Source organism: Primulina huaijiensis, chromosome 5, assembly GCF_012295235.1.
Source record: "Primulina huaijiensis isolate GDHJ02 chromosome 5, ASM1229523v2, whole genome shotgun sequence".
In the NCBI taxonomy this organism is placed as follows: domain Eukaryota; kingdom Viridiplantae; phylum Streptophyta; class Magnoliopsida; order Lamiales; family Gesneriaceae; genus Primulina; species Primulina huaijiensis.
Window position 1 is genome coordinate 6,128,913 of NC_133310.1, and position 26,619 is coordinate 6,155,531.

Consider the following 26,619-nt stretch of genomic DNA (forward strand, 5'->3'; position numbering starts at 1 on the left):
GGTGTCATTCACCTATTACAAGTGATGAATTATATCAAAATTTTACATCCACTAGATTAGTATTATCTCAATAGTGAATACAGAAATAAACACAATTGGTGGTCTTTTTTAGAGTACAAGTATGAAAATTGTGTAATCTAATTACTACATCTCTCCACAGTTTAAAAAATATTTTAAAATTTTAATATATTAATATAATATTACGTCATCATATTATTAAATATTAATTTCAAAAATAGATAAATAACGTACTTGGACAATAAAGAGTTGATTATTTTAATCAATTAATTTGGATATTATATATTATGGTGGTTAAGAATATTCTTAGTTAATATTTGACTTTTAATTGGTTCACATGGTACCGACTCAAAATCATGGAGGATAAAAAAATATATGAGATTGAATAGCAACGATGTTCGATAATTGGCGATGCTTTCACTTTCATTCATTAGGCTAAGCCTTTCATATGTTGAATAAAAACAAGTTCTTGGTCTCACAACATTCAATTATTGCCAAGTTCTATTATTGGGGTGGCTCTTTCCATTCTCGTGAACTTGTTAGAAATATCAAGTTTGAGTTTCGGTTTTCGTTTTTATTTCATCGGAGGACTAACATAGCATCGAAAAATGTTTGTCATGACAACAAAAATTATTATCATATTTGATGTCACGNTAAAAAAAAAAAAAAAAAAAAAAAAAAAAAAAAAAAGGTTACTATACAAAAACCAAACTATGAAACTTAATGGATCAAAACCCAAAATTTAACATGTCACTAAACAAAAAAAATTATTTTGGTGATTCAAAAATTATACAAAAAAAACTCTAATGAGACCGTCTCATAAATTAATTTTTTTTTACGGATCTCTGACTCGACCCAACTCCTGAAAAAATATTTTTTTATGTCAAAAATATTAATTTTCATGATAATTATAGATCGGTTCAACTCATCTTATAAATAAAAATTTATGAGACCGTCTCACAAGTTACCTATTCAAATTGTACAAGTTATTTACATGTTCATATGTATTATGTGTGTTTGCATTGGAAAAAGTGGAAAATTTGCAACATTAGTTCAAAATTTTTCTTTCTTTGGCCATTTAGATAGTTGATAACTTAAAAATTAAGTCTCGATTCCATATTTTTTTTATATTTTTCATAATTCTAGTGATTGGCCATGGCCATATCAACACTCCGTTGAACAAAAATATAATATTGTAAGAAAATAAACAAAAAAACTAATAGATTAAGACTTGGTTTTGATTACTTAAAGAACAAAGATCACAATAAGACCACCATACACCACTAAAATTGTAATTTTTTCTAGTTCCGTATTTCAATGTTTGATTATCTTTTTTTTTTTTTTTTTTTTATTTTTTTTTTTTTTTTTTTTTTTAAACAATGTTTGATTATCTTAAATCCTCTCAAACGGCAATTTAACTGCGTACTTTGAACTTGAGTTCGTTAAATACCATACAAGATAAGATACTAGGCAATTAGCTACTTGGTGATGATTAAGGATAACTAATTCTTACAGCAATAATAAATACAGAGAATAACTGTTGGGACATCGAATTCTCGCACCCAAGACGCAGCGAAAGTTTAAAATTTTTATGTCTCAGTAATCGAGGCGGTGCTTGGGCATCGTGTGTTTAAAATCATTTACAGGACGTTTAGAATTTTATACCTGTGCGTATAAAACATTGGACTCCAAACTATTCCAGGTTTTAAACGAAGATAGCTCTTCTTGTAATTCCCTACAAACGGAGCTCTAGTTTTGATCGTCTAATCAGGTCCACGATCAGAAACTATGTTTGTCGCTTGGATGCACTAGAAATCGCAAGCGATTTGTACGTTGAGACTGTAGCTTCTGAATTTCCAAAATCCGAATACGGTGCAACGGCGATGGAAGGAATTCACTTGGCCGAATTTTTCACCAAGCTTTTTGAATTGGCCAAGAGCCTTTTCAAAGGTGGAGAAATTAATTGATTCTTAATCAATTATATTGAAGCTAATTAAGTTACTAATCCAAAATAGATTACATGGCTTGATTTGCTTCCAATTCAACATGGCCGTGACTTTCAATTCAAGGAGAGAGGAAAGCTTTGTTGTGTATTTTGTGTGCAAGAGTTTCGTTGTGATTTATTGAGGAAACTCATGGCGACCGTCCATTAAGGTTCAACATCGATGGGTAAGGCTTGTTACGTAAAGATGAACGACGTCATATTATTGGGTCCTAATCAAACGTGTGACAAAAGTTTACGTAGAGGGTTACATGGAGATGCAATTGGAAGCTACCTTTTAGGAATTATGATTGGCTGATATTATTCGGGATCATAATTTGCTAATTGGACTTACATACCTAATGAGAAAAGGAGTTTCTCGTTTTCACTAGAGGGTAGTGAAAGAAGTCAAAACAGTGGGAGTGAAAATTTATGAAGTAAAAGTCCATACTTTATATCTTACTAAATATTTTAAAATAGTCATTAACATTTATTTGTTCTTATTTTTCAGTACAAATTTGACTATGTCTTCGATACGCAACCTGTTATCTGCTATACTTGACAAACATATTTTAATCGGACCTAATTAGCTCAATTGGCTAAGAAACCTAAAAATTGTCTTGAATTCGGAAAGGATAGCATATACACTAACTGAGTCGTCTCTGTTGAGGCTCCGACTAGTTGCACTCCTGAGGAATTGCAAACTTACAAGAATTGGTGTGACCATGACTTGAAAGCCAAGTGTTATATGCAGGCTTCTATGAATGATGAGCTGCAGAGGCGTTTTGAGGATACAAAGAGTGCTGCTGACATTTATTTTCATCTCAAAGAGCTTTTTGGTGAGCAAACACGACCTCTTAGGCATGCTACCGTCAAGGAGCTAATCACTTTACGCATAGAGCATGGCCTAAAGATGATTGGACTTGTGGACAAGCTCGTTGGCATTGATCTTACGTTGCCATCGGAGTTGACCACTGACGTGTTGCTCTTATCACTGCCTAGCTCATTTGATCTTTTTGTGGTGAATTTCAACATTAACAAGCTAGAGCCTACCCTTGAGGAGTTGGTAAACATGCTTGTTACGTTTGAGTCCACCATCAAGAAAGAGAAGTCGGTTCTTTATGTGGGTTCTTCATCTGGTACGAAGACTGGTCCACATGGAAAGAGAAAGAAGTGTTCTTTCCAACGTCCCAAGAAGAATGTGCCCTTGAGGAGGCAAACTCTGAGTCCCGCCGTGGCAGCCATACTAGTTAAGGCTGACAAGACTGTTGATATATGTCATCATTACAAGAAGCCTGGACATTGGAGGCGTAACTGCAGAGAATATCTTGTCCAGAAAAGTTCTAGAAATGGTATGTTCTACATTGAAGTAAATATTTCAATTAACTCTAGTTTTGAGTATTAGATACCGGCTGTGGCTCACATCTCTGTAATGTTTTACAGGTGATGGGAAGAAGTAGAAGACTTAGGGAAGGTGAGACCTTCTTGAGGATGGGCAATGGAGCAAGAGTTGCTGCGAAAGCCATAGGAGATGTTTACTTATCGTTGAACAATGATTTTAAGTTGATTTTAAAAGATGTTTTGTTTGTATATAATTTGGTGAAAAATATTGTTTTCATTTCTATGCTTGATAAAGATGGATATTCTTGTTTATTTAGCAAAAGTATTTGCAATATTTACAATAATGAATATTTGATTGGTACGAGAGAACTTGAAAACGATCTCTACAACTTAAAATTGAAAGATATTCCACTAAACAATGTCTAAGCAATAACAACAACAAACAAGCGAAAACGAGATACTCTAAATTAGGCACAATTATGGCATGCTCGATTAGTATATATTCTCCTAAGAATGATGAACAAGCTAGTGGGAGTAGGCATGTTTGATATGTCTGATATTAATTATCTCACGACTTGTGTATCATGTTTAAAAGGAAATATGACCAAAATTACCTTTAAGGGCCATGTGGAGCGAGCCAAAGGATTATTGGATTTGATCCATACCGATGCGTACGGTCCACTTAGCATCACCACTAAGAATGGACATTCCTACTTCATCCCCTTTACCGATGACTTTTCGAAATATTGGTATGTGTATTTGATGAAATACAAATCTGAAGCCTTTGAAAGGTTCAAAGAATTCAGAAGTGAAGTAGAGAAACAGTTGGGACAAAGCATCAAGTCACTTCGATCGGATCGAGGTGCTGAGAACTTGAGTGCCGAGTTCCAAGAGTATCTTATGGAGAATGAGATTCTCTTGCAGTGGACTCCGCCTGCTGCACGGCAGTTGAATGGTGTTTCAGAACGTCGTAACCGGACTTTGATGGACATGGTTTGGTCTATGATGGAGTTCACGAAGTTGCCGCCATATTTTTGGGGATATGCGCTTGAGACAGCGGCACTGTTGTTGAACAATGTCTATTCAAAAGCAGTTGATAAGACACCATATGAGATATGGATGGGTAAGCCTCCCAAATATTCTTATCTTAGAATATGGGGATGCCCTGCTTATGTGAAGCAGGTAGTGGGAGATAAATTGGATAGTCGATCCATTTTATGTTACTTTGTGAGATATCTAAGGAATTCAATTGGATATTATTTCTATCATCCCCAAGAAACAAAGGTGTTTGTTTATAGAAATACAACCTTTTTGGAAAAGGAATTTTTATTGGATAGAAAAGGGGAGATGATAGAACTCGAAGAGGTTCGAGAGACACTGTTGCGTGTTTTCTTGATTGCTCGCAAGCGCACGACGTCAAGTTATAGTAAAATGTATTTTTAAGTACAAGTGTCGATCCCACGAGTAGTGTGTATATAAACTTATATCAATGTTTGTAATTAGAATAGTCCCGACTTTATCTAGAAAATTCAGTGAAATGTTTGGTTTGCTTAAACGGATTAATTGAAAGCAAAGAATTAAACTAATCACCGAGTTGAGAAATAACAATTAGAGAAAATATCTAGAAAAATGATTTCACTAAATTTCCACGATTATTATTCCCAGTTAAATTTATATTCATGAATTCCAATTATTTAATGGCCAAGAACACATAATTATTTTATTCCCCCTTTCCCAAGTGACGAATAAACTGTATCATTCAAATCTCGATTCAAACATTCATAATAAGAATCTAAATTTAAATGATAAATGCAAATGATATTCTTGCCTAAGCCTCGCCAAAGTTATACGCCTTCTGAACGATATAAACATTCAACGATGTATCTCTAATGATCTATAATCCTAGTTCCTCTCCCGAGTTATAGAATTAATCAGACAACACACAATTTATGGCCAGTAAATTGCAGTAAAATAAACACAGAGAACACAATTAAACAAAAGCGAAATTCAATCAAATAAACCATCGAGTCAAATCATCGTATTCACAAAGCTACGTCATTCTCTAAACTAGAGAATTAGTTCATGACGAATTCTAAATAAAACAACACATATTCGAAGTTTTAGACATCGAAATGCAAGAAAATATAAAAGCGAAAGAATAGATGACAAATCCGAAGTGTCGTCTCCGTCCCCAGATCCGTCGTTCTTCATATTTGCGACTGTTTTTTGCAATCTAGATCTTTGTCTCATGTCCGCGCCTGTTCACCCGTGTATATTTCTCTCCAAAATGGCGTGTCGATTCTGAACCCTTGATTATTTCTTATTCTTCCGTCTGGGCCGTAAGTTGAAAGCCCAAATTGTTTGTCTCGCCGCCATTGGCGCCGCGGCACTAGGTGTGCTAGGCGCCCGTCATTCGTGAGGGCGGGTGCCGCGGCGCTGGTTGGGTAGCACCTAGGTTCTTGTCTCTCGACAGACTGGCGCTGCGGCTCTTTTCTTTCGAACACAGGGGTGCTGCGGCGCTTCATTGTGGCGCTGCGGCTCTCGTTTATCGCAGTTTCAGCCAAAAAATACCTCTGATTTCTCTAAACCATCCATTGGTTGTTTATCCCCTGCACAACACAAAAACAACAAAAACAAGCGTAATTCTGTCCGAAACCCACATAATTCAAATGGATTAACTTATAAAATTAAGTGCAATTCTTGCACTTATCAGACACCCACGATTGTTGAACCCACACCCGAAGAGCCAATAAAAGAGATACAAGCTCCTAGAAGATCCGAGAGAGTCTCGAGACCACCTATGAGGTATGGTCTGCTTCTTGAAGAGGGCCATAATGAGCCTAACCATGGATGTGATCCAATGTCCTTCAAGGAAGCATTATCTGATGCCGATTCATCCAAGTGGCTTGAAGCTATGAAATCTGCGATGAATTCCATGCATTCGAACCAAGTGTGAAATCTTGTGGATCCACCTAAGAGAACTGTTCCCATAAGGTGTAAATGGATTTACAAGAAGAAACTTGGGGTGGATGGGAATGTATTGACCTTCAAGATGCGATTGGTAGCAAAAGGAATACTCGGAGACAAAGAGTTGACTATGAGAAAACCTTTTCTCCAGTTGCAATGTTCAAGTCTATAAGGATATTGCTAGCTATAGCTGCATGGTATGACTATGAGATATGGCAGATGGATGTAAAGACAGCCTTTCTTAATAGGGATATTAAGGAAGAGATTTTCATGACTCAACCTGAAGGGTTTACATCTATCGGAAGTGAGCATATGATATGCAAACTTCAGAGATCTATTTATGGTCTAACACAGGCATCTAGGAGTTGGAACCTCAAATTCGATGGTACAATCAAAGAGTTTTGTTTTACTAAGAACCCCCTGAGGAACCCTGTATGTATAAGAAAGTCAGTGGGAGTGCTGTGACATTCATGGTACTTTATGTTGATGACATTTTACTAATTGAGAATGATGTAGGGATGTTGCAATCAACTAAAATATGGTTAGCAGGAAAATTCTCGATGTAGGACTTGGGTGAAGCATATTTTGTATTAGGAATACAGATCTATAGAGATAGATCAAGAAGATTTCTTGGTCTCATCCAGTCCATATACATTGATACCATCGTTAAGTTGTTCTCGATGGATGAGTCCAAGAGAGGACATCTACCAATGTGTCACGGCGTGTACCTATCCAAGTCTATGTCTTCCAAGATTGATGCAGAGATAGCAGTGATGACAACCATTCCTTATGCATTTGTAATTGGTAGTATCATGTATGGGATGATATCTACACGTTCTGACGTGGCTTTTGCACTAAGTGTAGTGAGTATATATCAATCGAACCCTGGTCTTCCACACTAAAAAGCTGTGAAAGACATCCTCAAGTATTTGAGAACGACCAATAAGTTGTTCTTGGTCTATGGAGGTGGAGAACTGAAATTGAAAAGCTATACCGACTCTAGCTTCCAAAGCGATATCGATGACTCAAAGTCAACCTTTGGGTTCGTATTCATGCTCAATGGTGCTGCTGTCTCTTGGAATAGTTTCAAGCAAGACAGTACTGCGGATTTCACCACTGAGACCGAATACATTACTGCATCAGCTGCAGCAAAGGAGGCTGTTTGGTTGAGGAATTTCGTCCAATAGTTGGGCGTCATTCCTAATGGAGTTGCTCCAGTCCCGGTGTTTTGTGACAACACGGGAGCCGTTGCTCAGGAAAAAGAGCCAAGGTCTCATCAGAAATCCAAACATATATTGAGAACGTACCACATCATCTGCGAGATTGTGGAAAGAGGATAAGTGTCGATTAACAAAGTCGGCTCCGCAGATAATGTTGCTGATCCACTAACTAAGCCTTTACATGGACCATTATTCGAGAAGCATCGCGAATCAATGGGTTTGAAGTATATGGGTAGTTGGCTCTAGTGCAAGTAGGAGATTGTTAGAGTAGGTGTCCGTCGAGCCAAGTGCTGGCCGAGGGTTCACATTGAAACTCTATGTATACAATATTTATTTTAATAATATTTGAAATTATTGTTTTGGCACATCTTTAACTATATACTCATGCTTGTTGCATAGATAAAGTCCTTGAATATACAAATAGTAGATAGAATACGAGATGCTCATATGATGAGTATCATGTAACTCAAATTTGGAATACTGTATATTCTAAACAATTACTAGTCGATTCAGCCACCACTAAGAAGGATAAATGCCGCTCGAGTTTGAGACTAGTATCTGCGATGTGAGTACCATGTTTCATTGGTATGGGACATTGTGATGTCCGAGCATGCAGATAGGCGCTCCTTGTAGACTGCACTGAACAACCCTTCATAAAAGACTTTTCAAGTGGTTCTCACTTATCGAGTGGAAACGTCCTAATTTATGGTTGTACACCATTAGTACTTATGACTCGGGACAACATTGTGACTCTATATGCTAGCATTGCACTTTAACTTGTTTACCGACTCATATGTGGTCATCAGGTGGCAAGATTGAGTGTTTTGTCGAAATATATAGGAGTCTATGAATTATAGTCGGGGATTCACCGCTTACCTTTGGGTATGGATATCCTATGTGATATCATGTATACGTAGTTTGAAATCTCTGATCATAGTGTTGGTGGTAATTAAGAAAGGGGTTTCTTAGATTACACCATCGATGCAACTACAACATGACACAGAGTATCGATTCTTTGACAACTCACGATATACCAATGGTTGTCGAATCGGTCGGGATATATGAGATGAAAGGACCGTACTGTACACTAACCATAATAGAATGGTTCTTGCCGGCACTATCATTTGATTTCTAGGGAATCATGTAAGCGATGCTGCTAGGCGTTTAACATGATTGGTTGGGTACTATTAGACTTGAGTTTTGACGTTCTTATTATCAAAGAGTTGATAAGTAAGAATGAAGCAACTGGGGTATGCTCATATAAGGACATGATTAGTTCTGAATCACATTGAGATGTGAACCCACTGCTAGTTGTATCAATGAACCATTGAAGACCACATAAGTACTAGCTTTCTAGATCTCGTTGAGAAGGAAATTAGTTCAATATGTTGAACGGCTTATAAAAGAGTTTATAAGCAAAAGGAAAATTAGAAGTATGACTTTTATAGGGGGAATGCATTTTTAATTTGTGGAAGTGTTCTTAAATTAAAAGTTGGCCAAATAAATAATGTATTTGAAAATTGTGATTTCCATAAACATTATTATGGACTTAATTAATTAATTCAAGTGTTGAATTAATTAAACACTAGTGGACCTAATAGAGTCCAAATAATTGGGTCTTGTAGAGCCCATATGAAAATAATTATTTAACTAGTGGGCTTGAATAAATTCAAGTAAGATTTAATTGATCTCAAATGTGTTTGAGATATTAAAATAATATTCCATGGGCTTTGTAAATGTTACAAACCAAAATAACATGCTAGGAACGTGAAAGGTTGGGAGTCAATTTTTTTTAAATTAAATTAAGGCTAGCATACCTTTAGAATACACAACACTATTTACACAACCAAGAAAAAACTCCCCATTTTTCTCTCACTATGGCCGAATGTTTCCTTAAATTTTTCCAAATATTTGCTTTTTCATTTTGATGATTTGATAGCAAAATTTTTCAATGAAAAATGCCATATATTTTCTAGTGCAAGTATAAAGTGGTTCTAGCTTGTTTGTAGTGGTCTTGATTTTTGAGCAAGGAGTGCTCAAGAGAAGCTTGTAGATTTTTCTATCATTGAAGAGCTAAGTTGTTGATCATCTTAGTTGGAACCATCATCAATTTTTAAGATTGATAGGTAAAAACCCTAAACACACTATGTATGATTTTGTGTTTGTTATTTGCTACACATCTAGTGGGGTGCTCGTTTTTGCTATTGAAAATATGGTTTTTGAAACTTTCGTTGCGCATCCGGGCACCCGTAACCGATCCCCTTTCATTCTTCCCATAACTGAACTGATGCAATCCCGAACTGATCCCACTTATTTCAGTTATTCACTTTAAACACAAGATAAAAGCTTTAAACTGTTCAGTCTTCTTAACGAAAGATTATTTCGAGTATCTTTTACTTGGTTTGAAAACCAAACTCGATTTAATTCATCTGTGTATTCATTGTTAGAATACAAGCTATTGAAGCTTATGGAGAATATTGTATTTGAAGCACCTTCAAAGAGGTCAAAACCGATCCTTCACTACTTTAGTTGATAATTCAATTAATGAATTCCAACTTGGAATTAAGAAATTAGTCTTAATTTCTAAGCATCACAATTTGGTAAGTTTCTAAGGATCATATCTCTAACTTTATTTTTATTTTTTTTTTTATTTAGATGTATTACACCTCAATTTTCAGAACAAGATATAATGTATACTTCATTTTGTAAGAATATTTAAACAATAATTTTTGTATGGATTTCTTAATCATCATTTCACTACAAGTTATTTAATTGTTTGAATGCGTTAGCTTGTCCATCCATATTTATGCAAGAAATCCATCAGTGTTCATTTAAATTGGTATATAATTTAAACTAAAATAGCAAAAAGTTGTAAAATTTAAAATAACCGATAATTTACTTTTAATCCCTGTTTTAGATACCACTTAATGATGAAGAAATATAATTCAATAAATTATATGATGTAATAATTTCACAAAAATCAAACAATCGGTCAAAGCCAAATTCTTTCGAGAAAAATCCAACCTAACGTTCCCTTTAAATCTTCTTCTCTAAAGAGCAATAAGTTTAATTTGCATTTGTTGATCACTTAAAGCTTTGAAAAATGGCAGCTGCTCGTGGAAACAAAATTATTCAAGCCAAGCTGGTGGGTATGTCTGAACTTTCTTGAATATTTACGTACTTCGATTTCTTCCTTTTATTATTGTTTACGAAGGGATCGAACTATTTGCCATTTTGTTTGGTTGGCAAGATTTAATTTTGTTTTATTGGTGGACCTAGAGATTCATTTGGCTCTGGTATACGTAATCAATTTGCAAAAGTTCGATTCAAGGGAATTAAATTAGTACTCTAAATCTGTATGTTTCGATTCGGTTATGTTAATTTTTTCTGCAGAAAAAAGGGTTTGATTAGCTCTGGTTCACTTGCATCCTGTTATGATATTTTATTTTAAATTAACGCAGAGATTTCAGTCTATGAATTCAAAATACACGAACTTATAATTGCATTTTGTACAAGGTTCTTTTGGGAGACATGGGAACTGGGAAAACTAGTGTGGCACTAAGATTTGTGAAGGGTCAATTTTCTGAACACCAGGTATCTCTTCCAAACACTAACATGTTCATTTTCTTGCTACCTATGATGTCCAACATAAGATACATGCGTGTGTGTGTTTATATATAGGAAGCAACAATAGGGGCAGCTTTTTTTACTCAGATACTGTCACTACCAGAAGCAACTGTCAAATTTGATATATGGGACACAGCGGGGCAGGAAAGGTACCACAGCTTAGCTCCAATGTACTACCGTGGTGCAGGGGCAGCGATAGTCGTTTACGACATAACGAACATGGTATGCATTTTGTTGTTCGCCAGTCTTTGGTAGATTGTCACTTCAAATGCCGCATTTTCAAAATAGATGTTTGGTTACTGATTCATGTCATTTTTTGAGTTCAATTGGATAAGTTGGTTTTGGTTCGTAATATGAATGTCTTATGTCTGTCTGTTTCAGGACACTTTTGTGAGAGCCAAAAAATGGGTGGAAGAGCTCAAAAGAAAAGGTGATTCTGTTTTTTCCTGTATTGTAAGTTAAAAGTCAAAAAAGTAATGTGTTGTATGGTTTGGGGCTTTGTTAGTATCAACCCGGCCCGACTTGTTATACATGGGACGTGAAACTGATGCATCGGCTTTTATATGAGTGCAAAATATAGTATGTTTGGAAAGCATATTTAATCCAAATTCTCTTCCATTGTAACTCGTTTTTCAGCTTCTCCAAATCTGGTGATGGCTTTGGTGGCTAACAAATGTGACTTGGAATCAAGAAGAGAGGTCAAGAATGAAGTATGATTATCCCTTTTTTTTCATCTTCTGAATCCAAAGTGCTGCCGCCTTTCTCCTTTACTGTTTTAATTATTCTGCAGAATCCTAAATCTGTTTTATATGCTGTGCATTCACGAAAGCATGATTTTGCACCCTCTAAAACTTTTGAACTTCGAAGTTTTCATTCTGTCCCTTCATGCGAAAATCCTGGCTTTGCTAGCTGTTAAGTCTTAATCAAGTTAACATTCAACTGAGCAGGTTACAAGTTCTGATTCGGAACTAACTTTTGTTATGGAGTTTCACGCAGGACGGGGAGAAATTTTCTGACGAAAATGGGATGTTCTTCATGGAGACATCCGCAAAAACTGCCTTCAACATCAACGAGCTCTTCTTNATATAACTTATTCTTTCTTCCCCCCACTCTCCATGTGCAGCAAATAGACTGACAAAAGTTAGTCCCCCGCAACAAAGTGGAATGAATTTGTCGAATGAAGGGCGAAGAACATTTTCGTGTTGTTTAGGATGAATGAATATACATTTGTATGTTACCAATGTTTAAGGTACAACAAAAAAAGAGACACGGGCAAAGTGAGAACTGTCTGAACCACCTTTGATTTTAAAATACTGTCTCTGCATTTTATATTTTCTTTATGTGCCAATTAGATTGAATATTTATGCAATTGCTGCATAAAAGATCTAGTGGGAGCCAAGTACAAATGAGCATCACGTGTCGGTAAAAACAGGTCGGGATAATGCAAGGGTCACAATTTTAAATTAGGGGTGTTCAAACTTCGGATAAATTCGAAAAAATAGAAAATCCAAACAAAAAAAACCGAACACTGAATCGAACCGAAAATCGGATTTTATAATTCGGATATATATGTTAAAATCGAAATTTATTTGGTTCGGTTTCGGATTATATATGTCAAAATCGAACCGACCGAAAAAATCGAAATTTCATTAAATTAATAATTTTATTTTTATTATATTTTTTTGAGATGATATCAGTGAATGATGAATTATTTTGAATAATATTTATTTGATTGTTGTTTATGTAATTCATTTAGATTTTATATTTAAATGTTTAGATTTTATATTTAAATGTTTTACTAAGAAATCATGTAAAAAGATAACATATTATATTTTACAATATATTAATTATCTTATTAATTTAAATAATCGTATCAAAACCAAAATAACCGATCGAAATAACTGAACCATTTCGGTACAAAACCAAATCGAACCCAAAAAAAATGGTTCGGATATCAGATTATATATTTCTGAAATCGAAAATCGAAATAAAAAACCGAAATAAAAAATCGAAAACTGAACCGAACCGATCGATGAACACCATTAGTTTAAACCATGAGAGTCAGCTCCAAATACATATAAGCTACGATCGTGTACGAATCTATTTAAGATACAAAATTGATCAGTAATACTAAAAAAGAAAGGGGAAAAATACATGAAATATCACTTACTATAAACCTAAACTAATTAAACTGCTAGTTGGCGTTGATGAGTAGATCCAGCAGATTCTTCATTGTTATTAATCCCATAATAATGGAGCTTATTATTATTAATATTATAATTATTATGATTATCATTCTCTGAAGAAGTAAGCCTTGGTGGTATATTCAATGGAGGGAATTCAAGCACCATTTCCCTCTGGAGAAAACAGCAATATGTGTGAAAAGTTGAGGGCGACACATTTAATTCAAATCCTAAACCGAACAAGAAATCCATTTCAAGAAGATTCATCTCCACTGTGTTTATTCCTCCTACTTTGGCATAGTAGGCATTGTTGTAGAATCTGAAAAATACAGATTTAAAAACAAGGATTTCATGAAGTCTTATCATTCGTACCAAATGGTGTACGCAATTTAATCCAACTTATACCATAAACATAAACCACATTAGAGTTCCTAGCTCGATCGCTCATTCAAACCGTGTCAACTCTCAACAAGGTTAACAAAACGATACAATCACTCGAATTTGCTCCGGTCGCGACGTAGCTTAACACTAACCATTAGCTAACATAGAAACCAGGGGGAATAAATGGGGTATTTCATTTCTCTATTGAGAATAAATACATTCAAAGAATGTGTACTGAAACATTTTGAGTATGCTAATGAAGGATTTAATAAGTGGATTAAATATTTTATTTTCTTGATTTCTAATTTGTTGAAAAGTCATTGTTTATTGTAGATTAACGCAGGCAGAATATTCCTACATTTTTTACTTAATATTATAGGAAATAGTAATTAATTAGAATTTGTTAATTTATAAACATGGGAAGTTCCTTTGGATGGATGCACACAAAGGGACACCAAATCTTAGGTGGCTGTGACTGTGAAACATTGAGGATTTCACATGCTTAATTTATTAATAGCCCTTATTCTATTTTTTCCCTTTTTTTTAATACTTTACTTAAACTCATCATATATCAAGAAGCTTTGGAACCTAAACATTGTATCTTGTTTTAAAATAGAACATGGTATGAATTCTGCTTAGATCTTTGCTTTCAAATATAATTTTAATATATTTTAATTTAAATTATAAGAATATTTTATTTAAGATTTTTTAAATAATATAAAAAATTTCGAAAGCTATTCATTTGAGGATGGTCAAATGTCCATTTCACCCATTAGTGTACACCATAGATATCAATGGAATGGAGAAATTATTGCCTCACCAATAGCCCATTCCAAGAATAGTAACATTAGTTAACAACAAAGAAAAACACAATTAATTAAACTTAATTTTCTTTTTAAAAAAAAGACAGTTCTTTGAAGAAGAAGAAGAAAATATTTAATTTTCATAGCAAAGAAAACTCTGTGTGTGTGTGTGTGTGTGTGTAATGATTCAAAAATCTTGATCATAACTGTTACATTTTATGTCTAATAATTCATAAACAATGATGTCTTATTCATAATATTTGTGGTGAGAATGCTGACATAAATAAACTAAGCATCAAGATTTCAAGAGATTAACTTACATGTCATCCATGAACTTTGCAGAAACCAACACACTGGCAATGAGCAGCCGATGCACATTGTAAGAGTTAATCGGCAGAAACGGCTGCTTCATCGCGAATCGATCCAAATAAATATATGCCACGATGAAGCAACTAGGGCTACAGTTTGCATACTTGAATATCCTCTCCAGGTAGCATTGCACCGAGATAGTTGGCCTAGTCAAGCCATGAAAAATCGATATTTTCTGCGTACTTAAGTCCCGAAAGACGTCGTTTGTTTCCGCGGCTCTTTGGATAAGGGAAGACAGGAACTTTATGACCTTTTGCATCACCTGAAAGCTCTCAAATTCTGCCATTGATAGAGTATTTGCGGAAGCTTGATGGGTTTTTTTTTAATTATTTTTTGAGTAAATTTTTTCTTTATATATAAGTAATTAACTATTAATAGTGGGAATTAAATAAGTAAATGTAATGGTGTAGCTAGCTTTGTGTTTGAACATGATGAAGAAGTGAGGAGAGTGTTTGTGGTTTGGTGTTTATATAGGAAGAATATGTATATATGGGATTCACGCGGAAATAGGGTTGGAATTGAGCTGGTCTTGTTGACCAATTTTATCCACTGATGAACTTTTAAATTTTTTTTTTTTTACTTCTTCTAATGTGGAAATAAAATGGAAAAAAAATATATTTGGGATTCATTGTTCTAAAATTTTATTTTGTTTCATTTAATTATAATATATATGTATATTTATTTTATATTTGAAGGACGTGTATAATTTATTTATATTTATGTAGTGTGTTATAGGTAAGTTTTGATGTACCAACTGATAATTCGTCAATTTTTCGATGGTTCTAATTAGTTCGGGTTTGATTTTAAAAAAAATTTGTTTCATTTAAGAATATATTCTTGTTAAACCATGTAATATTTATTTAACTTAGCACCTTAATTACTAGCTAGGCTATTTTTATGAATGAGAAAAAATATCTAATTTTCAGTATACCCAAGTTCGGTACAATAATGATATGAAATTTGAAAATTTTCGATATATAAAGAAAATCCGGAATAATATATAAATTAAAAATAATATAATATTTTTAAATAATAAAGTTAAAATTTTCAAAAAATATAAGATATTTTTTCGGTATGAAACAATATATATCGATAATGTATCGAAATCTCGGTATACCGCAACGTTTTCTGTATAATCGGTATGCAAATAAGACATATCGAAAATTTTGGTATACCGAAATATTCGGTACGGTATTGATATCGTTATAAATATTTTTAATACCATAATTTTCGGTAAGATATACGGTATGTATTATTTGATACGCTACAATGTACCATCCTAAGTTATTTTTACTGACTACTCGTGTAATTGAAGCTTCCAAATCTTCAAACTTGTTCTATAAATGACCATTATAGTCCACTAAATTGTATATATCCATAGCAAATTGTGGTTAATGTATTTATAATATAAAATAGATTTTGTCCTTGTGAATTTTGTAACACATCTACACATTGCTTATCTTGGATTAGTTACCTAACAATGGAAACTTGTGCTTGCAACGAAGGGTTCAATAATGGCGACATGGTTATCAAACAATGATGCATGGGAAAATGATTCGTCTACATATTGTCAAGGCATTAATTATGGTCTTGTTTAGGACATCACTCAAGAAATCAGACACAAATTTATATATTGCTATGTGAAGTTGAAAAAATAAAATCTTTTTTTTACTATATCATTGAAGAGAATAATCTCATTAATTTTTATTATGTGTAATATTAAAAAAAAAATATGTGTATCATAAAAAAAATTTAAAAGAAATATGATCTGTTTAACAACAAACAATAATTTAATTTTTATGGGTTTTTTTGCGCTGTGCGACTGTCAACTTAATACATTACTGATTTCGATCTCTCAATAGAGACCACATTATAAAATCGGTCACTATTTAGAGATCTCGCTTTCGCCACTGGTCGCAAAAAGTAAATAAGTATCTTTTTAAAGAGAGTCAAACGGTTAGCGACCGACATTACTACATTCGGTCTCAAATTAGAGACCAGTAATATTACTTTCTGTCTCTAATTCGATTATAAATCTCCGTTACTCTTGTAGTGATTAATATTCTTTCATTAGTTGTCCCAACTTTAAAAATTTCTTGAAATTTGCATTTATATATTCTTTTTAAGATTTTATATAAATATTTTGGGACTATTGATCCACCCAATGTGAGCCTCCATTAGAGGCATCTCAAATTCTACATAACAAATACTAAAAGCGTATAAAAGTATGGTCTTCCTTTCACATAATTAATGTCAATAATTTGAAATACAAGATATGAACGTACCAATGAATTTCCGGTGGGATATTTGACTTGATTTAGTACAAATTGTGAATTATGTCCTCTATGTTTATTATTTTTTTTTTGCAATTTTAATAATTTATTTTTATCAAAATTAAGTTTTAGTTAATGTATATTTTAGATAATTTTGGACATTTTTCATCAACAGAGCTTATGTGAAACCGTAAACATGAGCACCACATTGGTATCACATCAAAGTCAAGTCGTAAAATAACCAAAGTGAAAAATTCTAAATTTATTGTACTAAAACTGAAATTTTCACAACGTCGAATACCAAAATTACTAAGATACAGATTTACATTACCAAAATTATAAGTTTAACTTTATTTTTATGGCATGGATGCAAAATAATAATGTTTTTTACTTTATATTATTAAATTAAATATATTTTCCACCCACATTGTATAAATTTTTATCGGCTAATATATCTCTTGTAAAATATGAATAAAGATCGGACACATATCTATTATTTCATGGAGTAATTTATTAATTAATTGTTAACACAAATGGTGGTGAAGATGTTTCTTGAATTGGTGGTGCACACGTTGGTGAGGTAATGGAACCTCTTTGATACTACATGGGATGGGATTATATGTCTTGGTTGTTAAATATTTGAGATGGGATTAATTTGGTTTGCTGAAAATTTTAAAGAAATTGTAATTTAATTAATTGTATATCCATTATACATTTTTTTTTTGGAAATATGTCTCTAATATTTTATTCTAATTAAGTACCAAACAAATGGGAGACCTAGTGGGAGCGCACGTCTTACATGAAATATTTGGAGCACCGCATACCTCGATCTCATCACGGATTTTCTTTGAGTTCTCACCTCTTTCTTTTGAGTATCTGCTCTACAATAATATGATATTGTCCGCTCTGGACATAAAATCTCATGGATTCGTTTTTGAATTTTATCTAAAAAGCCTCGTATCAATTTCGGTAATTTTTCTAAAAATCATGTAATTAAATTACTAATATTAACCTAAAATTTTTATGAGTAGATGGTTAGAAAATTTCTCCAAGACATGCACATATGTTTAACAATATAATTATAAAAATTTAACAATGATATTACCCATTTAATTATATAATTTTGAGGAGAATGACAAATTGATTTCGTGAGATAGTTATAGGACAATAATTGTTTCAGAAAAAAAAACTAAAAATGTCACAACACGATATATACAGAACTAAAATTTATATTTTGCCTTATCAACAACTTACTACATTTCTCAAAGAAAAATGTGAAATAAAATTAATTTGCTACGTATTTTTCTTATTTAATTTAAGAACCCGATATTTTCCTTCGAGGTCTGGTCATATAAACCATTCAAGTTAAGCCCAAGGCCCAAACACTAGTAATTCTCTAAACTTCCTTGGGTCTTTGATAAGATGAGCATCTATTATAAGTATCTATGTGAGCATCGTCTGAAATGATACTCGTTTATTGATTGTACATGACCTCATCTCAACAGTGTTCATATAAGTGTTCATGGTGGATGTTAATTATATCAAAACTGTATTTAGAATTTTGATATGTTATCCATTAACTGTTCCCACCGCTGATGTCATATTCACCTAGTGGATATACAATTTTGATATGATTTATCGTGTCCAATAAGTGAGTGTCACATCAACGATGAGTACAGAGTTGTACACAATTAGTGAACAACATATCAAAATTACACACATATGTATATATATATAAAATTTCTTGCATATGACTCTTTCTGGTAGTAAACACTTCTTTATGGCATACACGGGTACATAATACAAGACCAATAAATTGGCGCATGACTTATTTTATTAAGTGATCCATAATATAGAGATACATATAATTTATAGTTAGGCCATGGTATTCAAAGTAAAAGATACCCCGTGCTATCATTCCTTATTTAGCCATCAGTCATGTTTGTTTTTGCTGTTGGAAAGCGATGTTGAATGGTGATCACGGTCATCAGAGCCACTACTTCCACCGCCAGCACCGCCCCCATTTCCACCGGAACCTCCACCACTCCTGTGACCACCCCCACGAGCTCCACCGCTTCCATAGCCATACCCAAACCCCGTCCCAGTCCCATAACCAAACCCAGAGCCCGAACCCTTCCCAAATCCATTAGGAGACTTGCCCGAACCCGACCCGTAACCCCATCCAGATGCTGGGCTCGAGCCCCACCCCCAACTATAGTCCCAATTCGGACCATGGGCTGACCCGCTACCGCCTTCATGAGGATTATCTATCATGGCGCTAGGCATCGGGGGCTCCTTTGAAGCACCCATCCTCCACGTACCACCACCTCCGCCATGGATCTTAAGCGCCGCTGAACTGATGGCAATCAAGAAAACAAGAACGAGAGTGCACTGGATAGCCAAAGACCTCATTTTTTCAAGTATGTATACTACAAAGAGTTGATAGTTCAAATAGCAAGAGGTGGCTATCTAGACTTTTGGTGTACTCCAATATATAAAGTGGTGGGAAGTTATCCCTCGTTTCTTGTAGTTAATATTTATTCAATGTTCCTCGTTGTAATATTTAAAGAATATAAGTTAATTGAGTAGTAAGGAGTTTAATGTTGACACTAGAGACCTTATGGTGCACTTGTCGGGAATTGGGTGATTTTCCCCACAATGCGCATCTCCACCACGATCTACTTCACAAATTATGATTGGGTTTAAAATTAATGTCAACTTTAATCATTTGAACAAGAGTAGGTCTCTTGTGAGACGGTCTCATGTATCTTTATCTGTGAGACGGGTCAATCCTACCGATATTCACAATAAAAAGCAATACTTTTCATGGATGACCCAAATAAGAGATCCGTCTAACAAAATACGACCCGTGAGACCATCTCACATAAGTTTTTGCCTTTTAACAATTATATGATATATAAGTCTTTGTTAATGGAACACTACCATATTAGCTCCTACTAGGTCATTGTTTTCATTATTTAATTTCACTCAACACAATTAAAATTAGACGAATAAACTATGGCAAATCGCATCAGTAATCGTGTAATTCAAAAGGCGAAAAAACTAAGTTTAAAATTAATCGATATCAAAATATTACTATCAACATAAATAAATTATTAATATCAGCATCAATTAATCTAATAATACAACAATAAACAAACACAACTCACACTTGGTGGGACTAGATCCCAAGACCATGTGCTTTTGTGGTAAGGTTCTTGTGAAACGGTTTCACATAATTTTATTTCTGAGACATGTCAATTATGTTCACATTTATAATAATAAGTAATATTTTTTATATAAAAAAAATAATTTTTCATGATTGACTCAAATAAAAAATTTATCTTATAAAATTGACTCGTGAGACCGTCTCACAAAAAATTTGTGTGTGATTTTGGAAATTTCACGTTTTGGTTCTTGACCCAAAATTATTGATATTGAGACGAGAGTGAGGCGAAATGTGGTACAAGTCCATTATTCCATACATTTTGGGGTGGTTGTGAACTTTCAATTTCGGTCTGATATTTTCCCTTAGACCCACGTCTGCTTTTTAAAATTAATTATTTGGAAAAAAAATCATTGTAGCTACATTATATATATTCATTTATGCAAATTACATTTACACAATACTTCTTTTCTCGAGTAAAGAAAGTAAAAAAAAAAAACACACAAATAAATCTAGCTAAATAAATTAAGAAAACTATTCACAATCAGTGATATTCGAACCTGAGATCAACAAATCTCAGGACATCAACGTTAATCATTGAGTCAAGCTCTCATTGTCAAAATAACTTAATTCTTGTTAAGTGTGAAATATGAATTTCATTAATACTAATATTTCAACTAAAACGAACTTCGAACCAAGTTCGATCGAGCCGCTCGACCGAGTTGCGCCGGTTGCTGTCCAAATCTGTCGTATACTTCTCCCAAAAAAAGGGGGAAAACATTTGTTCTGTTGAAATTTAATATTTTAATATTGAATATTTGAATATTGAATGTTGAATATTTGAATGTTGAAAATTAAGTAAAATTAGTTGTTGAATATTGAAATTTGTGTGTAATGATGAAGGTAATTATGTAATTTATTTTTGGATTATTTGTAAAGATTTTTTATAAATAGATCTCTCATTTGTGAAGAAAATCACAATTGAGTTGAGAGAAAAATATTATAAAGTGTGTAGTGTGATAATTTTGAGAGTTTGAGATTTTTACTTTTTACCGTAAATTTTTACTCTTTCACAACACGTTATCAGCACGAAGCTCTAAAAGTCCTCCATATTTTTCCAAGCTCCAAAACAGAAGAAAAAGTACCACCATGTCAAACTTAACAAAGCTCGAATTTGTTGCACTCGACATTACTGGGAAAAATTATATGCCATGGACTCTCGATGTAGAAATGCATCTTGAGTCATTGGGTCTAAGCGAGACTATTAAAGAAAATGATATATCTTCATCACAAGAAAAAGCAAAAGCTATAATATTTTTGCGTCGACATCTTGATGAAGGTTTGAAATGTGAATATCTCATCGAAAAAGATCATATGGCTCTATGGAAGGATTAAAAGAAAGATTTGATCATATAAGGGAAGTTATACTTCCGACTGCCATTGATGAATGGAATATGTTGAGATTCCAAGATTTTAAGAAAGTAAGTGATTACAATTCGGCGATGTATCGAATAATCTCGCAATTAAAATTTTGGGGACATGAGGTTACAGAATCAGAAATGCTTGAAAAAACATTTTCCACGTTTCACGCATCAAATATAACGCTACAGCAACAATATAGAGTGCGTGGATTTGCGAGATATTCTGAACTCATCGCCTGTCTTCTTGTGGCGGAAAAGAACAACGAGCTATTAATGAGAAATCATCAGTCCCGACCCACTGGATCAACAGCATTTCCAGAAGTAAATGTTGTAAGCAAAAATGAATTTAAACCTGGAAACCAAAATTAAAGTTATAGACAAGATTTTGGTCGAGGACAAAATCGAGGTCGTGGACGTGGACGTGGACGGGGACGTGGAAGTGGTCGTGATCGTGGACGCAGCCGTGGTTTTGAAAATAATCGAGATAGTTATTTCTATAACTCATCTCAAAAGAGCGTCCCAAACCATCCACCGAAAAGGCACCATGAGAATATGAGTGTTAATGAGAATCACTCAAAAATATTTGAAAGTTCTTGTTTCAGATGTGGTACTCCAGGACATTGGTCCCGTATTTGTCGAGCCCCTGAGCACCTTTGTAAACTTTATAAAGAATCAATAAAGGGGAAAGAAAAGGAGACCAACTTCGCTGAGCATAGTGAACCTTTGAGTGATTCAACTCATTTTGATGCTGGAGATTTTCTGATTCATTTCTCAGACAATGATCAATTTGCTGGTGGAATAAATATGTAAAATGTTTTATTTTTCCATGTACTCGTATGATAATGTTTTATAGTGTGTTATATTTTTAAATATGTATTGTATTGTATTGTCAGTATTTTATTTCATTGCATATTTTTTTTTGAAGTTCAAATATGGAAAATGCTATGAACCAAGCTGAAGTTTGCATACCTGATAGTGGTATAACGCACACTATCCTCTGAGATAAAAGATACTTCTTGGAACTAAAACCAAGAAAAACAATGATGAATACAATATCAGGTCCTGTAGACTTGATTAAAGGATGTGGTAAAGCACAATTTTTGTTACCTAATGGTACAAAATTTTTAATCAATGATGCTTTGTATTCACCACGATCGAAAAAAAATTTGTTGAGTTTTAATGATATATATTCCCATGGGTATGATACTCAAACAATGAATGAAGGGAATGAGAAATATATGTGTCTTACCACATATAAATAAAGAAAGAAATATGTGATTGAAAAACTACCAATGATCTCTACTGGATTGCATTATACACATATAAGTCCCATTGAATCAAACATGGTAGTTGATAATTCTTCAATATTAACCAATTGGCATGATCGATTAGGACATCCTGGTTCAACAATGATGCGAAGAATTATAGAAAATACACATGGTCATCCGTTGAAAGACCAGAAGATCTTTCAGAATAATAAGTTTCAATGTAAAGCATGTTCTCTTGGAAAACTTATTATGAGACCATAATCAGCCAAAATCCAAACTGAATCACTAATGTTTCTTGAATGTATTCAGGGTGATATTTGTGGACCAATCCATCCACCATGTGGACCATTCAGATACTTTATGGTATTGATTGATGCCTCCAGCAGATGGTCACATGTATGTTTATTGTCAACTCGAAATGTTGCATTTGCAAGATTACTTGCTCAAATAATAAAATTGAGGAATCAATTTCCCGATTATACAATCAAGAAAATTAGACTTGATAATGCTGGTGAATTTACTTCCCAGACTTTCAATGATTATTGTATGTCTATGGGAATCATTGTTGAGCATCCTGTTGCTCATGTACATACTCAAAATGGATTGGCTGAATCATTGATTAAACGTCTGCAAATGATTGCTAGACCAATGATTATGAAAACAAAGCTCCCTATTTCTATATGGGGACATGCAATTTTACATGCTGCTTCATTAATTCGCATCAGACCAAGTGCATATCATAAATACTCCCCATTGCAGCTTGCATTTGGTAAAGAACCAGACATTTCTCATCTGAGAATTTTTGGATGTATGGTGTATGTGCCTATTGCACCACCTCAACGAAAGAAAATGGGACCTCAAAGAAAGATTGGAATTTATATTGGTTATGATAGTCCATCGATCATTCGATATCTTGAACCACAGACAGGCGACGTGTTCACAGCACGTTTTGCTGATTGTCATTTTAATGAGGAAATCTTCCCAATGTTAGGGGGAGAACAGAAACATACCGAAAAAGAAATTACATGGTATGTATCATCATTGTTACATCTGGATCCAAGAACAAAACAATGTGAAAAAGATGTACAGCAAATTGTGCACTTGCAAAGAATAGCAAATCAAATACCAGATGCATTTGCAGACACAAAAGGGGTAACTAAATCATATATACATGCTGCAAATGCCCCTGCTCGAATTGAAATTCCGAAGAAACAAATTGAAGATAGTCATGATGTCATTAAACGCCTGAAGCGTGGAAGGCCAGTTGGTTCCAAGGATAAAAATCCTCGAAAAAGAAAATTCATAGAGAAACACAATGATCACAAAATAGAGAATGATGTTCCTGAAGAAACACATAATGATCACAAAATAGAGAATGATGTTCCTGAAGAAACACATGATGATGAAAATGTTTTGTCAGAACCACAAACTGACGAGAATCATGAAATCTCTATCAATTATATTAATACTGGAAAAATATGGAACCGAAAAGATATAGAAGAAATTGATGATATATTTTCTTATAATGTGGCAATCGACATCATAAATGATAATGAAGATCATGAACCAAAATCTTTTGGTGAATGTAAAAATCGGCAGGATTGGATAAAATGGAAAGATGCCATCCAGGTTGAATTGGATTCGCTAAATAAACGTAATGTTTTTGGACCTATAGTCCTTACACCTGAAGGTGTAAAACCTGTTGGATACAAATGGGTTTTTATTCGAAAGCGAAATGAGAAAAATGAAATAGTAAGATATAAAGCTCGACTTGTTGCACAAGGTTTTTCTCAAAGGCCTGGAATTGATTATGAAGAAACGTATTCTCCTGTGATGGATGCAATTACGTTTCGGTATTTGATTAGCTTGGCAGTATCTGAAAATTTAGAAATGCGTCTTATGGATGTTGTTACAGCCTACTTATATGGATCACTTGATAGTAATATATATATGAAAATCCCTGAAGGATTTAAGATGCCTGAAGCACAAAGTTCAAAACCCAGAGAATGTTATTCTGTGAAATTACTAAGATCATTATATGGGTTGAAGCAATCCGGCAGAATGTGGTATAATAGGCTAAGTGATCACTTGATGAAAAAGGGATATGTAAATAATTCAATATGCCCTTGTGTTTTCATTAAGAAAACAACATCCGGATGCGTAATTATTGCTGTATATGTTGATGATTTAAACATCATTGGAACAAATAAGGAAATTCAAGAAGTTGTGTCATACTTGAAAGAAGAATTTGAAATGAAGGATCTTGGAAAAACCAAGTATTGTCTGGGTTTACAAATTGAACAAAAAGAATGTGGAATATTTGTTCACCAGACAAATTATACAGAAAAGATCCTTAAACGTTTTAATATGGACAAATCAAATCCTTTAAGTACTCCAATGGTTGTTAGATCATTAAACATAGAAAAGGATCCATTCCGTCCATGTGAAGATGATGAAGATATTCTTGGTCCAGAAGTACCATATCTAAGTGCTATCGGTGCCCTTATGTATCTTACAAATTGTACAAGGCCTGATATATCTTTTGCCGTAAATTTATTGGCAAGATTTAGCACATATCCAACAAAGAGACATTGGAACGGAATTAAACATATATTCCGTTATCTACGAGGAACGACAGACTTGGGACTTTTGTATTCAAAAGATGCTAATCCAAGTATAATTGGTTATGCCGATGCTGGATACTTATCTGATCCACACAAAGCACGTTCTCAAACTGGATATGTATTTACTCGTGGAGGCACTGCAATTTCTTGGCGTTCACAGAAACAAACACTTGTAACAACTTCATCAAATCATGCCGAGATTATTGCACTACATGAAGCAAGCCGTGAATGTGTGTGGTTAAAATCAATGACTCAACATATCCAAATCTCATGCGGATTATCATTCGACGAGAAGCCTGTGATACTATATGAAGATAATGCTGCATGTGTTGCTCAAATGAAAGAAGGATACATAAAAAGCGACAGAACTAAACATATTCCTCCTAAGTTCTTCGCATTCACCAAGGAGCTTGAGAAGAATAAATGTATTGATGTTCGTCACATTCAATCAAGTGAAAACTCATCAGATCTCTTCACAAAGGCACTTCCTACGACAATATTCAGAAAGCACATATATAATATTGGGATGCGCAATCTACGAAATTTGTGAAGAATTGTTCGTGTCAACATGAGGGGGAGTTTACGTGACTGCACTCTTTTTCCCTTACTATGGTTTTTATCCCAATGGGTTTTTCCTAGTAAGGTTTTTAACGAGGCAGTATAAAAACACGTAATGTATACAATCATTATGATCATCATCACAAGGGGGAGTGTTGAAAAATTATTTAAAAATGTGTTAAATATTTGTGTTGAAAATGTGAATGTTGAATGTTGAAAATTAGGTAAAATTAGGTGTTGAATATTGAAAATTAGTGTGTGATGATGTAGGTAATGATGTATTTTATTTTTGGATTATTTGTAAAAATTTTCTATAAATAGATCTCTCATTTGTGAAGAAAATCACAATTGAGTTGAGAGAAAAATATTATAAAGTGTGTAGTGTGATAATTTTGAGAGTTTGAGATTTTTACTTTTTT

The 26,619-nt window shown here is 33.8% G+C and overlaps 3 protein-coding genes across 3 annotated transcripts in view; 1 reads left to right on the forward strand and 2 right to left on the reverse strand.

The window, feature by feature from the left end:
• Positions 1 to 10,490: 10,490 nt before the first annotated feature.
• The window catches only part of LOC140977585 (ras-related protein Rab5A-like), a 23,873-nt gene continuing 7,744 nt past the window's right edge, over positions 10,491 to 26,619 (forward strand). Inside the window, exons 1-6 of the mRNA XM_073442342.1 lie at positions 10,491 to 10,672; positions 11,044 to 11,121; positions 11,209 to 11,376; positions 11,536 to 11,584; positions 11,791 to 11,864; positions 12,151 to 12,235. Coding sequence (XP_073298443.1) covers positions 10,631 to 10,672; positions 11,044 to 11,121; positions 11,209 to 11,376; positions 11,536 to 11,584; positions 11,791 to 11,864; positions 12,151 to 12,235 — 496 coding nt within the window. The 5' untranslated portion in view covers positions 10,491 to 10,630. The remainder of the gene's footprint in view (positions 10,673 to 11,043; positions 11,122 to 11,208; positions 11,377 to 11,535; positions 11,585 to 11,790; positions 11,865 to 12,150; positions 12,236 to 26,619) is intronic.
• On the reverse strand, positions 13,194 to 15,402 carry LOC140977867 (cyclin-U4-1-like). The gene is made up of 2 exons (XM_073442596.1): positions 14,842 to 15,402; positions 13,194 to 13,656 (listed from the first exon to the last, which is right to left on the reverse strand). Exons 1-2 carry the CDS (start codon positions 15,174 to 15,176, stop codon positions 13,341 to 13,343), a joined length of 651 nt encoding a protein of 216 aa, XP_073298697.1. The 5' UTR covers positions 15,177 to 15,402; the 3' UTR covers positions 13,194 to 13,340.
• On the reverse strand, positions 18,895 to 19,673 carry LOC140977535 (uncharacterized). Its single transcript, XM_073442281.1, has one exon. It carries the CDS (start codon positions 19,573 to 19,575, stop codon positions 19,096 to 19,098), a length of 480 nt encoding a protein of 159 aa, XP_073298382.1. The 5' UTR covers positions 19,576 to 19,673; the 3' UTR covers positions 18,895 to 19,095.

Bases quoted from the DNA above. Each gene is read 5' to 3' on its own strand.
- LOC140977867 (XM_073442596.1), bottom strand. From the start codon at position 15,176: ATGGCAGAATTTGAGAGCTTTCAGGTGATGCAAAAGGTCATAAAGTTC. The intron at 13,657-14,841 runs GTAAGTTAATCT...TGTATTTTTCAG, and splicing joins GCAAAGTTCATGGATGACAT to ATTCTACAACAATGCCTACT.
- LOC140977535 (XM_073442281.1), bottom strand. From the start codon at position 19,575: ATGAGGTCTTTGGCTATCCAGTGCACTCTCGTTCTTGTTTTCTTGATT.